Source organism: Macrobrachium nipponense, chromosome 6 (assembly GCF_015104395.2).
Source record: "Macrobrachium nipponense isolate FS-2020 chromosome 6, ASM1510439v2, whole genome shotgun sequence".
NCBI lineage: Eukaryota > Metazoa > Arthropoda > Malacostraca > Decapoda > Palaemonidae > Macrobrachium > Macrobrachium nipponense.
Window position 1 is genome coordinate 91,013,697 of NC_061108.1, and position 16,240 is coordinate 91,029,936.

The following is a 16,240-nucleotide window of genomic DNA, read 5'->3' on the forward strand; positions in this document are numbered from 1 at the left end:
TATTTGTTTATTTCAGTGGTAATGTGATAAAGAAACAGTATTATATGTGCAGTGTATCACATCAGATTTGCTACCTTATCTCTTAAAGCTTGGAACTAATTTCTTTAATTTCTTGTGTATACAGAACTATTAAACTCAAACTTTTATCTTTTCAGGTTTAAATACCAAGTTTACAACCAAAGAATCAGTGATGAGGAACAGTGCTGAGACAAGAATGAGAGGTTATCTGGAACAAGTAAAGAAAATATTACTGGCAGGAAATATCCGCACTGATTCACCTTGCAGAAATGCTGTAAATTTTTTTAAAGAGCATTTATCTAAATCCAGGTATGTCCTCTTCTTTTCTCAAAACTAACATGAAATGGTTTTGGGTGTAAGTAATTTTGTTTAACTGTACTTGTAGGTCCCTGGGAGTTGTGAGTGTGCCTACATCATGGATATCAGGTTAGGTAAATAGCTTAGCCATGGATAAGCTACCTAAAATTCAAACCATAACCTTAGCTAGCCTGTGTAGGTACTCTAAATTAACCCTTAACGCCGACTGGACGTATTTTACATCAACATTTTTTGTCTCTCGGTTGCCAACTGGATGTAATTTTATGTCGACATACAAAAGATTTTTTTAAAATTCGCGGAAAAATACTTTTAGCCCTACCAGCCGAAAACTTTTGAATCACGCGCCTTGGGGGATGCTGGGAGTTCACGGATCAAGGTGTTGTTTTGTTTACAATCGTTACGCAGGCGCGCAAGCGCGAATTTCTTTCTTGCCGCACTAAAAAGTATCTGTGACACATCTCGGAAATTATTTCGTCACTTTGACATAATTTTTGTACCATTTTAAATTAGCCGTTACATGGAGTATTATATATGAAAATGTGCGCATTTTTATGTAGAATACAACAAAAAAATACTCATGATTGTAGCTTTTATCAGTTTTGAGATATTTTTATATAAATAACGATAAGTGCCAAAATTTCAACCTTCGGTCAACTTTGACTCTACTGAAATGGTCGAAAAACGCAATTGTAAGCTAAAACTCTTATATTTTAGTAAAATTCAATCATTTACCTTCATTATGCAACTAATTGGAAGTCTCTAGCACAATATTTTGATTTATGGTGAATTTATGAAAAAACGTTTTCCTTACGTCCGCGCGGTAACTCTTTCGAAAAAAATCATACATGCAATTGTGGTAATGTTTGCACCATTTTAAAATTAGCCGTTACATAAAGTAAGTGACAAATTTTAAACCTTTGGTCAACTTTGACTCTACCGAAATGGTCGAAAAACGCAATTTTAAGCTAAAACGCTTATATTCTAGTAATATTCAATCATTTACCTTCATTTTGCAACAAATTGGAAGTCTCTAGCACAATATTTCGATTTATGGTGGATTTATGAAATAATTAACATTTTCGTTACGTCCCCGCGGTAACTCTTCCGAAAAAATCATACGTGCGATTGTGGTAATGTTTGCACCATTTTAAATTACCCGTTACATAAAGTTTTATATATGAAAATGTGCGCAGTTTCATGTAGAATACAACAAAAAATAATTGAAGGTTGTAGCTGTTCTCATTTTTGAAATATTTGCATATAAATCACGATAAATAGAAAAAAAAACACGTTCGGTCAACTTTGACTCTACCGAAATGGTTGAAAAACGCAGTTGTAAGCTAAAACTCTTACAGTCTAGTAATATTCAGTCATTTATCTTCATCTTGAAACAAATTCAAAGTCTGTAGCACAATATTTAGATTTATGGTGAATAAAAAAAAAAAAACTTTCCTTCACTCGCTCCCGGATTCTCCGCCACAAATCTCCGAAATGCGTACGTCCCATTCTCGGAATATTTGCTCCATTTCATATTAGGCATTTCATAGAGTTTTATATATGAAAATGTGCGCAACTTTATGGAGAATAAAACGAGAAATATTTGAAGGTTGTAGCTTTTCTAATTTCCAAAATAATTGCATATAAAAAAAATATATAAAAAAATTCTACATTCGGTCAACTTTAACTCGTCAGAAATGGTCAAAAACTGCAATTGTAAGCTAATACTCTTACAGTATAGTAATATTCAATCATTTGTCTTCATTTTGAAAGAAATTAGAAGTCTCTAAGACAATATTTAGATGTATGGTGAATTTTTGAAAAAAATATTTGTTTACGTCTGCGCATTACGAATTCATGCATTATTTTGTGATAATATTTTCTCTGTGTTGCTTTTATAGTTTTACAATGTGTTATATACCAAAATGATCGCAATTTAGTGTACATTACAACGAAAAAAAAGTAATTTGTTACCTTTAACCGTTTTGTGCACAGCGGGATTTGAATACAATTATATATGAAATTTCGTTTTTGCGCTATCATATATCGCATTATTTATTTATGATAATGATAATTTTTTTCATTTCTGATGGTTGCATACTAAACTTCAGGCAATGACAAAAAAAGGAGCCAAAAATGAACTCTTAATCTTGAAAACTAAGCGCGCTGTGATTTTTTGAAAAAAATATTTTTTCCTCTTCCGCGCTCACTCCGAAACACCTCCGGCACACGGGAGACAATTTTTATTTTACCGCTTCGGCGTTTAAGGGTTAATATGATATTTAGGACTCAGTGTAATAAGATGCATACTTCATTGCAGTACACAGCAAAGGTATAATAAACACATTTACAGAAAACACTAAAAAAATTATCACACTTCAGGTAGCAGAAATTTTGCCTAAGAAGTTATTAAATTCAGAGTAGGCTGATCTGTAGTATCTTACAATCAATTAATAGGTAGTTTGTACGTATAAGAATGGGCATATGTTCAATAGATGTTGTGTACAAATAATGATATTAAAAACAATAGCCAGACTTGCCACAAAAGTTGAATGGCATTGCACAATGTAAGTGTAGTACATACTACCAAACTATGCTTGACTGCCATGTTAATTATACTTATTGTCTTATGCATCCAGGAGCATTTACAGTAGTTCACATGGAATGAATAGCAACCAAGCACTAAAACTTTAATTATTGCACTGCACAGCATTCTCTCTCTCTCTCTCTCTCTCTCTCTCTCTCTCTCTCTCTCTCTCTCTCTCTCTCTCTCTCTCTCTCTCTTACAAGCACAAGAATTAATATAAAACTTTTAAGGAATAATTTTATATATCTTGTATAATATCTTTCAGAGATGCGGTATTGATCAGAAAGATATTAATAAATTGTTCATTGTAAATTTAGGCTATGAGAATAATGTCAGTAGCATTAATAAAGATGTTATTACTCTCAAATTTTGATAAACTTTAAAGAATGAGTGATAATACAAAAAATAACAGATGGGTCAAATGAAATAGTAGGTATGTGGCCTAAATCTCGTAATTTCTATTCTATAAAAAATTAGAATGAATTAAATCATGTTATTTTGTTTGTAGTATGCTGTATACTAATAATCACAGGATGATCTTAAAGGCATTATTGCCTTTATAATAAATGCATGAACAGTAACAAAATTACTATTAGGAAATTTAACTTTGTTAAAGTACTAAAACTCTTTTCTAACAATAACTATATATTAAATTTGATTATAGAATTTCTGGGTTCGACCTGTGTCTGCCGGTGAAAAGTTCCTGTACCTCAGTTTTCTAAGTATAAATAGATTCTAAATATACCAGAGAAAAAAGCTAGCATGGTATGCTGAGGTTACTACCCTCGGCGCGAGCACCCAGAGGGTATCGGGTATAAATTACAAGGTGAGTGGAAGCCACTACTCACAGGTCTTCTGCCAATTAGAGGATTCCTCTCCAAAATCCCTCCCACGGCAAGAGCCGTCACAAAGGCTAGAGCCGTTAGAAAGGTTACTCTTCCTACCTCTCTCTTGCTCTTGCTACTACTACTCGACCCGTGCGCCATCTGCATTCCTGTAATTAGCATTTGTGTTGTGTGCACGTGTCTTTGCAGCTCTCGAGATATTTCTTTGCATTTTGAGATGTCGTCTTTGGAACTTCCTCCTTCATCTAAGTTGAGTATTCCAATTTGTGTTTTCGTAACTTATACAGTTACGGTGCATCCCAATTTTGCCTTCGGCCCCTTAGAAATGTATTGGGGGGCCGTCAGCGCATCCGCCATTTCAGGAGCATCATCAGAACACGTGTGGCTTTGGTACACATTATTTCCCTTTTAATTTTAAGTTAGATCAAAAATTTTTATTCATACAGTCATCAGTGATGTATTTTATATTACGCGCTTAATTATTATCCGAGTTAGAATTGGTTCGGAGGAAGGTCTAACGTGCTCATGACATCCTCTGGGGTTTTAAAGAAAGGTTGATTAGTTTATATTCTAGCCTCTGCCCCCCCCCCCCCCCCCCAGCTTCTCAAGAGCGTGTTCGTGCCTATCTCGGCGTAATTTTAGCATATTGTACATGTAAAATTGTTAGGCTACTATTAGCCTATCGCATTGATCACGGGGGAGGAGAGAGAGCCCTCTTTCTCCCTCTCCCGGTGTGAGACGTGCATGAATTATTTTTAATACGAACCAAATAGATGTTGAATTATGCAAGTTGATTTCATATCACTTGAGAGGTTGGAAGAGTTGCTTCCCCCCCCCTGGCTTAACTGACCAAGCCTAAGTTAGGCTTGGAAGGTAGGCTAAGTTTCCCTACCCCTGTACCCTTTATGCCTCTCCCCCTGCCGGCGCTACGGTGCTAGAGGGGAGGATATCAAGGATAGAGAGCCTCCCTCTCTTATCACATTGTTGGACCTATCCTCCCTGCCGATCTAGATAGAAAAATTCGAATTTAGTAGGTTTGGTCGAGGGCCACTGTCCACATCATGATGTCTTGGAGGAGATTTGGCCTACCTGTCCGGTTCTGTAGCAATCTCGGAGGGTTAAGCTAGATCCATACGGGGTATTCTCCTTAGCCCTATATTCCTTTGCAACTCTTCCATGATGCCTCATTATTAATTGTATATATTATTATTCTTATATATTGTCTATTGTATTGCTGTACATTAAGTGGTCTGGGTTGTTTATCATTTTGGCCTAGCCTCCTTTAGTAGTAGGCCATGTCCTCCCGGTCGAGAACGATCACCGATCAGTTGCTGTACCAATCACGACAGGCCATAGGCCCAGTCGGCCTACTACCCCTGCAGTAGTAGGCTACACAGCCTTCAATAGGCGCCCATCTCTGGTCGGGTTGGTGGCCAGACGATCACAACAGACCACCCCACATACCACCTACCCCCCCCTTCCCCCACTTCCTAGCTCGGCTCTGCTGGACGCTGATAACTCGCCGTGCTAGTAGTCTTATCGATGAACGACCGCTCGAGTTTTTTACTTAAGTGGGGAAGAGAGGAGTGGGAGCGGTGGGGTTACTGGTTTTATATGTAATCCCTTATGTCTCCGAGTGGATAACTACGCTGTCCTTACAGGGGTCTAGTACCGCACCAGCCGGCGGACATTGCTCTGGATTGTACATTTATACAGCTTTGCCACTCGGCGGTCTCTCTCTCCAGTTGTCCGCCCTCGGCTACGGACTCGGGCTAGGAGTTACTCTCCCCCCAATAGAGGTAGGCAGGTTCAGATAGAGGAATTACCTTCCCCTGATCCGCCGGCATTGCTTAGGACAATGAGAGATGAGACATTGAGTAGGCTAAGCTTTGGGGACTATACTGTAGATATCTCCGGACCTTTAAGGTACCGACGGAGTGTGACTCACCCTCACATCCGCTACCGGAGTGTTGCACTAAGCTTGCCGTAGCTCAGTTCCCGTTCTTGTGGTGCTCCCCACTCCGGTGGGAACAGTAGATGGGTCAGGTATTCGACTACGATAATGCGTAGCCGTCTGATTCTGCCAACCGTAATAGAGATGAGGTCCTTCCTCTTCCCCGGTCCAGCGGACCTCAGATCCCACATACGAGACATACATCTACCCTCCAGGAATGGAATCGGGAGCAGGCAGATACACCCAAAGATTTTCTTTAATTCATTCAGTGAGTTGAAATTATTAGTGAGTAAGTCTTGAACCAATACAGTAGAGACCCGGTTCACGACCGTATTAGAACTCGACATAATCGGATTTTGCCACTAAATTTCCAATAAACTTTGTATCTGTTTTCAACCAAAAAACCAGTTTCCGACCCCCGACCATATGATGTTTGTAAACAAAACTGTTTCCGCCAGCTGCCGCTAGTTGGCGTCATCCAGTGCTACCAAATGTAGCATAATTTCATGTTTTTTAGCATAATTTGACCCAAGAATTGGAGCTTAGCATAATTTCTTTCACACTTAGGGTTCTAGTACAATTTTAGAATGTATTTTCACTAAAATTTTAAATAAAATGCAGAAAATTCCTCAATTTCATACACAGCTATAGTGAATGTATCTTCAAGTGAAATTGCCTCAAAAGCAGCACTAACAAATGAGTTAATTGCTAAGTTTGAACCCAACTAAGGAATGTTAAATTTTGTGATATATAAATACCCACAGTGGCATGACAAACAATCAGTAAAGTGTTAATAATGTTTTTTCTTCATGAGTAAAGAATTACTTTTTTTCCTTTTTTAAGTTTTGTTTTTTTCAGTAATCAAAATTTTAATTATGTCTGAAGTGATTTTACCACAATTTTCAAGTATTTATTCATTGTGTATGTGATCTATTAAAGAAAAAGTGTTTCAGTGGCATGATAATGATCAAGTGAATAAGTACGTATGTTTTTCTTCTTGAGTAGAGACTGGTTTGTTTGTTTACCTTTTTTTTTTAGTTTTAATTTTTCAGGAAATATCAGTAAATAACAAAATGTTATATTTGAAGTAATTTTCACACATTTTCAAGTATTTATTAATTGTTTATGTGACCTGTTAAAGAAAAATGGTTCTGAGTGGCATGATAATGATGCAGTAAATAAGTAAAACTTGTTGTTTTTCTTCACATTTGTATGTGTGATATTCACACATTTGTCAAATAGTATAATAGTGATTGCATATCAAATAGTGTACTAGTGATTGCGTATGTGATCTATTAAAGAAAAATGGTGTTTTATTACGAGTTTCCTAACATCATCAAATTATTAGTTATAATATTGTCTGTTCGTCACTTTTTATCATTTCACCAAATATATAAATGTTTTAAATTTCCATTACATCGTCGTTTTAGCTCAAATGTATTAGAGAAATGAGATAATGATAGATTAATAGCATAATTCTGGCACAAAATTGCACCATATTTGGCATAAATTCTTGCTTGGACCGACTAGCATAATTTAGCAAAACGGTTGGTAACATTGGTGACGCCACTCAGTGACTCAGCATTGTTTAAAGTCGCAACTAATGTTTACAAACATTCAAACATGTGTCGTGTCTTGTACACCTTGCGCACATTTCGTTTGCTTTTTCGGTGGTATCAACGTACACATATTCTAAAACCATGCTCACACTTGAGACGCGCGTTTCAGTAGCAAATGCAATACGTATTTAAGTGTTAGGTTTGGAGTGAAGGCAATGTTACGTACGTAGGTTACATGTGCGGTTCGGTAGCGAATGCAATCTTTAACCTTTTTTAAGCTTTCCGGTAAAGAAGAAGTTAGTCATAGTTTATATCAGAGAAGCTACTATGCCATATTAAGTGCGTAGTAATCAAGAAATTAAGAAGAATCTTTTATGTCGTACTGTAATACGTTAATGTTTACGTAAGATTTGGTAGTGAAACCAGTTACATACGTAACATGTTCGGTTCGGTAGCAACGCAATCTAAGCTTTTTAAGCGTGCCGGTAAAGAAGAGGTTAGCCTTAGGTTAACTCAGAATCCGCTACGGTATACATTAATTATAGAAATTAAGTAGATTCTTTTATGTCTACTGTAAAAATACGTCATTGTTTACGTGTGAGATTTGGTAGTGAAACCACTGTCACATACGTAACGTGTGCCGTTCGGTAGCGAACGCAATCTTAATCTTTGTTAAGCTTGCTGGTAAAGAGGAGGTTAGCCTTAGCTTAATCAGAGAAGCTGCTATGGTATAGAATAATTATAGAAATTAAGAAGATTCTTTTATGTCTACTGTAAAAAGACGTCAATGTTTACGTATGAGGTCTGGTAGTGACACAGTTTACATATGCAACGCGTGCGCGGTAACGAACGCAATCTGTATGCTTCGTATAAGCGTCCTCGTAAAAAAAAAAAAAAAAAAAAAAAAATGAGGTTAGCTTGATATTAAACTCAAGAGATGCTGGTATGTAATGGTATAGTAATTAAAGACATTAAGAAGATTCTTTTACTTATGTGTACGTATATATGTACCATGCAGTAACCATAATAATTGTCAAAAGTCCCAATAAAAGCTTGAAACCAGCCCTGATATTGGACAATTTGCCGTAAAAGACGCACCTTTTTTTATAAGGACATTTATGAAACAAAATCGTTAGTATCATAACATTACATTTACTGAAAAGATAATTTTCAAGCGATTTTGTATACAGTATTGCAGTCGACTCCGTAAAAGATTTACCATAAATTAATATCGAATGTAAATGTTTCTAGGCTTATAGCGAGATGTGGTTTCTTTACTACCATAGTCCCGATATAAACCACCAGGGCTGCGCTATGGTTTGTTTACATCCTTAAATGCCGACTTACTGTAGGCAAATTTTTGCAAGTTTTTGATAAATATAGATTGGGTTTAATTTTAATAGTTTATTAATTTACTGTAATAATTAGACTTGCTTTTCAATGCTTTTATTATGTTAGCAACACGTTTTATGCCTACCCACTACACTACGTTCTACTTACTATTTACCTAGGTAGCCTATGGAGCTTGGTCAACAATCAGTTGGACACAGGGTAGTTTTCTTTTATACTGTATATTACACATTTAAAATTATAAATATACGTTTAACATGATATTTATTTAACTTTTAACTTATTTAGTTGTAATTTACATGTAATGTATTGTATAAAAAGGCAAGGTTAGGTAATAACTGATGGTCAAGAACGGATTAATCCATTTTCAGTTATTTCTTATGGGAAAACTTGATTCAGTTCTCGAAATAATCGAATTTCGACGCTCCTTCTGGAACGAATTATCGTCGAGAACTGAGGCTCTACTGTATCTAGGTTAAGGTGCATGCTCTCGTCGGAGTTAGCTCCAGCTCCCCTTGAGGCTGATACTCATATGAGATTTCAACTTACAGAAGGTCCGTTGCCAGACACTAGGGTGCTCCGCTTCCCTCGGCGAACCCTATGGCCATGTAGTCTGTCGCTCGTAGGCGAATTGCGCCGTGCAACTCGAGCACTACATGGTCTGGCATCCGGAGGCGTGCACCGTCTGCTACGAGATGGTGTCCCTTCTCATTGATGAGCAGGTAAGTATCTTTGCTACATCATCGACATGGAATTTTCTGTTATAATAATAACTTAGGAAGTTTTTACAGACATTATTCCCCGAGTGGAATGTTAATTCGATTCCCTCTCTGACAGACTGAACCGGACGCCCGCCATGAGGCAAGAGTGGCGCTGAGAGGATGGGTCTCCGGGTTTGGGAAGAATGTGCCAGCAGGACAGCCATACGTCCTACTCAGGATTGTGCTCCCTTCTGTACAAGGGGGCCACGACTACGATGGCTGTTCCGGCTCACATTGCCGCCCCCATCATAGAAGCCATCCGTGCGGCGACGATGCCCCTTCCAGAGGAGCAGGAGGACTTGATGGCAGAAGAAGTGGCGGCCATCAGCCTTCACCTAGAACCCATGGCCACTGAGGAGGAGGTAGGTGGGGAGGTAAGTAAGGCAAGTAGTCTCCTGAGTCCTACTCCTTCTTGTTCTTCCTCTTCTTTCCTGGGCTTCTCCAAGCCCACCCCCTACTTGGGAAGGATCACTCTCGGTCGTTCCCAAGATCAAATCGTTAAGACTGAAATCCCTTCCAAAGGGATCCAAACCAACTCCGTCAGCGGCGACTGAGTCATCACCGGCCCCTCGGCTGTCTACTTCGACTGCTAAGTCGCCTGCTGCCAAGGATTCTCTCCCCCCTAAGGGGTCGAGAGCCAAGTCCACCAAATCCAAGGCGACGGAGTCTGGATTTGATCATGAGATCCTCACTAACCTTCTAATGTCAAAGGTTAGGGAAGTGGTTGACGAGAGGTTTGAGTCGTTACGACTCGCCTTGGCCTCTGACACCTCCGGCCAGGCAATAACGTCTCAGACCGAGAGGATCAAGCCCCTGGAGGACATGCTGACTTTATTTCTCCACTCCGGATCCCCGGCGCTGTCCATGTCAGTGCCGGATGCATCAAAGCTACCGCCATTTGATAAGAACAACCCGTGGCGGTTTGCATTACATGCCCCATTCTCGGATGGGAAGTTAACAATTGAAGGGTGCGGAACCCGTCTGCTGGAGGACTTTGAGCTCTTCCTGCCGGGTTTCCATTTCCCTTTTCCTGGATTTGTCAGACTAGCTGACCATGCGCTAGTCAGAGTAGACAAGGTCCCGAAGGAGACAGTGATCTTCCCTAGGGACCAAGCTCAAGCTGTTTGGGTTCGCACCCTCTCCGATTGGGGTTGCATTAATACTTAAGTTAATGCCACATAAAGGTAGCTATACCATGTTTGTGACCCCAGACAATGTTCTGTCGCCCTGTACAGACAAGGTGGTAGAACTAACCTTGCAAGCGGCAGCAGAGGAAAAACCCCTACCAGTGCTAAAAGAGACAGAGGCTACCTCTCTACTCTTCCCCGCAGGTAGGGAGTTTTGGAACGAAGCTCCGGCCACATTTACAGCAGGTAAACTTGACCCGGATTGCACTTCCACCCTATTCTCCGAGAAGCTACCTAAGATTCTGGACCATTTGATCAAGGTGGAATTTGAGGCAAGGTCTAGACTAGGAAGATCTATCAACTCCGTCACTGCAGCAGAGTTAGTGGCCTCAACATACATTGACGAACAGTTGTTCCAGGTCCTGACGAAAGCGCTACTACAGACTTTCCAATCGGACCTGTATGACTTTGTGATGGCAAGGCAAGCATGCAGGAAGTACGTCTTGGCGGGTGCCTCTATAAGGCACGAACCTAATAGGCTGATAAAATCCTCAATATGGGGAGAAAATCTGTTCCCGAAAGACGAGGTCAACAACGTCTTTCAGGAGGCATTCAGAGCCAACCAGAGCCTTCGGGTCTGTTGGGGACTCCCCTTCAAACAGAAGTTTGAGGGCCCCGGACACCAAACCAGACCCAAGAAGAGGCCAAGGAGATTCAATCCTTACCAGGCCTCCTGTCCTCAAGATGTCGTTTAAGCGGTTCCGGTATCACAAGTCAGTAAGCCTTCGACATCTAAGGCTCATCCGCAGCAACAGTTTGTCCTAGTGCAAACTCCGCCAGCCCAACAGCCTTCAACCTCCACAGCCTAAATGGCTTCCCCAGCCTTCAACCCCGCCTATGAAGCACGAGATCTATTTCGCAGCTACAACAGGCATGCAGGAAGTAGCAGGGCCAGAGGTGGCGCCCGGCTACGAGGTGGACCAAGGGGTAGAGGCTTCCGCGGAGGTAGAGGTAGCCGACCTGCAACCAGTCAGTGAGAGCCTGCAGGTGGGAGGGAGATTATATCTCTTCCGGGACCATTGGACTTTCAGTCCGTGGGCCCACAGTATAGTCTCAAAAGGTCTGGGGTGGAAATGGGAGAAAGGGCCCCCTCCGCCAATCAAGTTTTATCAGATGCCAAAGGCGGACCTTATAGACTATACTAAAGATCTCCTGCAGAAGAAGGCTATAAAGAGAGTAAAACAACTAAAGTTTCAAGGACGTCTGTTCAGTGTCCCAAAGAAGGACTCGGACAATCCGCATGCTGACCGTCTCGCAGGTGCGGACCTTACTTCCCCGTGGGGCCGTCACCACCTCTATAGATCTTACAGACGCTTACTATCATGTTCCAATAGCAAGGAACTTCTCTCCGTACCTAGGCTTCAGGGTAGGAAAGCAGGCTTACTCATTCAGAGTCATGCCGTTCGGGCTCAACATCGCGCCCAGGATATTCACCAAACTAGGAGAGACGATAGTTCAAGAACTAAAAACTCAAGAGGTTATGTTAGTAGCCTATCTAGACGACTGGCTCATTTGGGCAGCCAGCGTCGACAAGTGCCGCAAATCAACAGCCAAGGTGATAAAATTCTTGGAATTTCTAGACTTCCAGATAAACAAGGAAAAATCTCGGCTCGTTCCGGCTTCCCGCTTCCAATGGCTGGGGATCCAATGGGACCTAATCAAACACAAGCTATCTCTTCCACCCAAAAAGGTCAAGGAGATAGCAACGGCTACGGAACAGTTCCTCAAGAGCAAAAAGGCGTCTCAGCGTAACCAAGAGAGAATCCTAGGTTCGCTACAGTTTGCATCAGTAACGGACGTCCTATTAAAAGCCAGATTGAAGGATATCAATCGAGTCTGGAGGAAGAGAGCCAACATCAATCTCAGCCCATCCACACGGACACATCACTGAGCGGCTGGGGAGGATATTCACAATACATGAAAGTACAGGGAACATGGTCGGATATGTTCCGCCAGTTCCACATCAATATTCTAGAAGCTATGGCAGTTTTCCTGACCTTAAAACGATTGAATCCAGCCAGAAACAGTCATGTGAGGCTAGTCTCGGACAGTTTAGTGGTGGTACACTGCATAAACAGAGGAGGCTCCAGGTCAAGCAAACTAAATCACGTATTAATTGCGATATTTTCGTTGGCGGCGAAAAATCATTGGCATCTGTCAGCAATTCACCTGGCAGGAGTAAAGAATGTTATCGCAGACGCACTTTCCAGGACAACTCCGCCGGAATCAGAGTGGTCCCTGGAAAGGAAGTCGTTCCGGTGGATTTGCAACCAAATCCCGGACCTTCAAGGAGACCTATTTGCCACAGAATGCAACCACAAACTACCATGTTGCGTGGCACCCAACCTGGACCCTCTGGCTTACGCCACAGATGCGATGTCCATAGATTGGAACAATTGGCAGAAGATTTACCTATTTCCACCGGTGAATCTTCTGATGAAGGTCCTGCACAAGCTAAGATCGTTCATAGGACAAATAGCATTAGTGGCACCCAACTGGCCAAAGAGCAACTGGTTTCCGCTTTTCTAGAACTGAAGCTCCGGCCCAAACAGATCCCTCGTCCAGAACTGACACAGGTAGTACAAACTCAGACTGTGTCAGCTTCCTCAAGAATTCTGAGTGCCCTAACTTTATGGACTACATGAAGTTTGCAGCCCAAAAGGACACTAGTATTGATCCACTAAACATTTTGTTCATAGAATCAGATAAAAGAGAATCAATGCTCAGGCAATATGATTCAGCAGTAAAGAAGTTGGCCATTTTTCTAAAAAGACTCAGCTGCTCATAAGATGACTACGAATCTGGCAATTTCGTTCTTCAGAACTCTATTTGAGAAAGGCCTAGCTGCTAGTACCATTACGACAATCAAATCGGCCTTAAGGAAGATTTTTAAGGTTGGCTTTAATATTAACTTGTCAGATTCATACTTCTCTTCAATTCCACGAGCATGTGCCCGTCTGAGACCAATAGACCGCCCTCATACGGTCTCTTGGTTTTTGAATGACATACTTAAATTAGCCTCAGACACTAATATTGGGCAGTATTCATAAAAATGAAGGATATCCTTGTAAGCATAAGGTAGAAGTACAAGGTAATTTAATTCTCTGAAGCAAAAGGTAGAAGTATAAGCAAATCTTTCTTTCCATATTCATAATGATTACCTTTTACTTGCGAGGATATCCTCTAAGCAGAAGTAAAAGGTTGACTCGTGTTTCGGGAGAAAAGAAGAAATGAACCAATTCTACAGCGAAGCGAGAGTGAAGCAACTCATGAGCAGTCATGTAGTAGTCTCACTGATGTTCAACCATTGCCGCCAAAGAAGAAATTAGCGACAGAGAAGTATGAAACAGATGAAACTAGAAAAATGACAACTAAAGAACTCCAACGCTTAGTACTTTTGCAGCAGTATAAAATGAGTGTAGTGCAACAACAATACTACGAAAAGAAGTTGGAAATGATGCAGCAGCCTGAGAAATCAACACCAAAAACTGTTTCTGACGGAAATCAAACGTATTTTATGTTGTAAAAATAAAACTTCTTCAAAAGGTGTTATTTGAGTTAATTTTTTTTTAGTTTAAACAGAAAAACTGTTATTTGAGTTGTTGTTTTTTTAGTTTAAACAGAACAAAACTGTTATTTGAGTTGTTTTTTTTAGTTTAAATAGAAAATGTTATTTCATTTTCTAAAAATGTGACTTCATTAATTTCATAAATAGCGATTTTGGTTAAGAAATGCCTTGTAAGTTGTAACATTATTTTTAATTATTAAAGTTGTATATTACAATGCTCAAGTTGTTCCTGATTTCCTGTCCCTGTTGGCGGAGAGCTAGTTCATCACGATTGTTGTCATCACGATTGTTGTCATGGTTTTCTTCATCTTCTTCTGGTATCTCTTCAGCTGGCTCGAAGTCAGGATCACCTAAAGTTTTTGTAATGTTATGGAGCACGACACAGCTAACGATTATTTTCGGTACATTTTCCAACTTCTCGCGACAAACGTATTGTAAGATAGGAAATCGACGTTTCAGTTGGCCAAAACATCGTTCAATTATTACTCTCTCTTTTTTGAAAAGCTTGTTATATTTTACCTCAGCAGGGGATGTAGGATTTTGATATGGAGTCATGAGACATGGCTCTATCCCATATCCGTCATCACCAAGTAGCACAGCATTAGCTTTAGTTCTTAATTGTAAACACAATTGTGAATTTCTCCATATCCTTGAGTCGTGCACGGATCCAGGCCAACTAACATCAACACTAGTGAACATTTCTTTGGCATCACAAGTGACTTGAACATTCAGAGTAGACTTGCCTTTTCGATTAATGTACTCATCTCCATGCAGCTTTGGTTTCAGTATCCCCACGTGCGTACAATCGATGACACCAATAGCTGTCGGAAACTTATACTTCCTTTGCCATAACTGTTTTGCCTCTACTATTTCTCTGTTGGTAGTTGGAAACTTTATCCATTCATTCGCATGAGCAATTATGCTATCAACTACTGTATTCACAGTCCGTGATACCGTTGCTTGGCTAACACCAAGTTCTTGACCGATACCTTTTTGATAGCCAGGATCACTGAGGTAACGCAAACATATCTTCATTCTATGGAAAGATGACAAGGCGCCTCCCCGAGTTTCTTCATTGGTGCCTAAAAATCTGTCCGCAAGCCACTGTACATTTTGTTCTTCAAAACGGAATAACATCTTGAAATCACGATCAAGTGTGGGTAAACGGGGCATGTATTGTTTAACATGCCTCACATCCACAAAATCTGCCATCGTGCTGAGAATCGGACAGAACAACCTTTCTCTTCGAACTGCAGTCTGCTACTGACCAGACTCAGCTTTTTCGAAGCATATGCTCTTTATATGAAGTATAGGGTCTTCTTTATGCATAACCATTTACTTTTATGTGATTATAAGGATATGCTTTTGCTCTAAAAGTAGAAGCTTTTGCTTGAAATGTTTATGAATACAAGTAGAAGGATTTCCTTCATATTTTGCAAGTACAAGCATATCCTTTTCTTTATGAATACCGCCCATTGAGTCATGCTCTTAAATAACCCTGCTTAGAAAGATGTTATTCTTAATGGCCATGGCCTCAGGTGCCAGAATATCTGAACTCGCAGCTCTCTCTAGAAATCCAGACCATATTGAATTCCTCCCGTCGGGTGAAGTATTACTATCCACAGATCGGAGGTTCTTGGCTAAGAACGAGGACCCACAAAACAGATGGGCTCCATGGAAAATCATTCATCTGACACAGGACACATCATTGTGTCCTGTCGTTACCCTTAAGTCCTTCTTAGCCAGGACTTCCGAAAAATCTTCAGGCCCCCTTTTCATTAGAGAGAAAGGTGGTACGATTTCTCTTAAAGGTATTAGACAACAAATACTCGACTTTATTAAACAGGCCAACCCGGATTCAGTCCCACACGTCCATGACATCCGAGCAGTGGCTACCTCCATTAACTACTTTCACAACATGAATTTAGAAGACCTGAAGAAATATACGGGTTGGAAATCTCCAACAGTATTTAAACGCCACTATCTCAAAAACTTAAAGGCCCTTAAATTCCCAACAGTTGGTGCAGAGAGCATAGTCTCCCCTGAATGATGAATCTTATCATACTCCTTCCCTTAACCTTTAGTCATTTTTTTTA

At 40.3% G+C, this 16,240-nt stretch overlaps 1 protein-coding gene across 5 annotated transcripts in view; it reads left to right on the plus strand.

Annotated features, from left to right (window-relative positions):
• The window catches only part of LOC135216140 (DNA fragmentation factor subunit beta-like), a 259,118-nt gene that overhangs the window by 63,459 nt on the left and 179,419 nt on the right, over positions 1-16,240 (plus strand). For all 5 annotated transcript variants that reach the window (XR_010314818.1, XM_064251226.1, XM_064251227.1 and 2 more), the window contains exon 3: positions 156-327. Coding sequence is in view for 4 of the 5 variants with exons in the window: in XM_064251226.1 (XP_064107296.1) it covers positions 156-327 (172 nt within the window). In the remaining variant the exon portion in view is untranslated. The remainder of the gene's footprint in view (positions 1-155; positions 328-16,240) is intronic.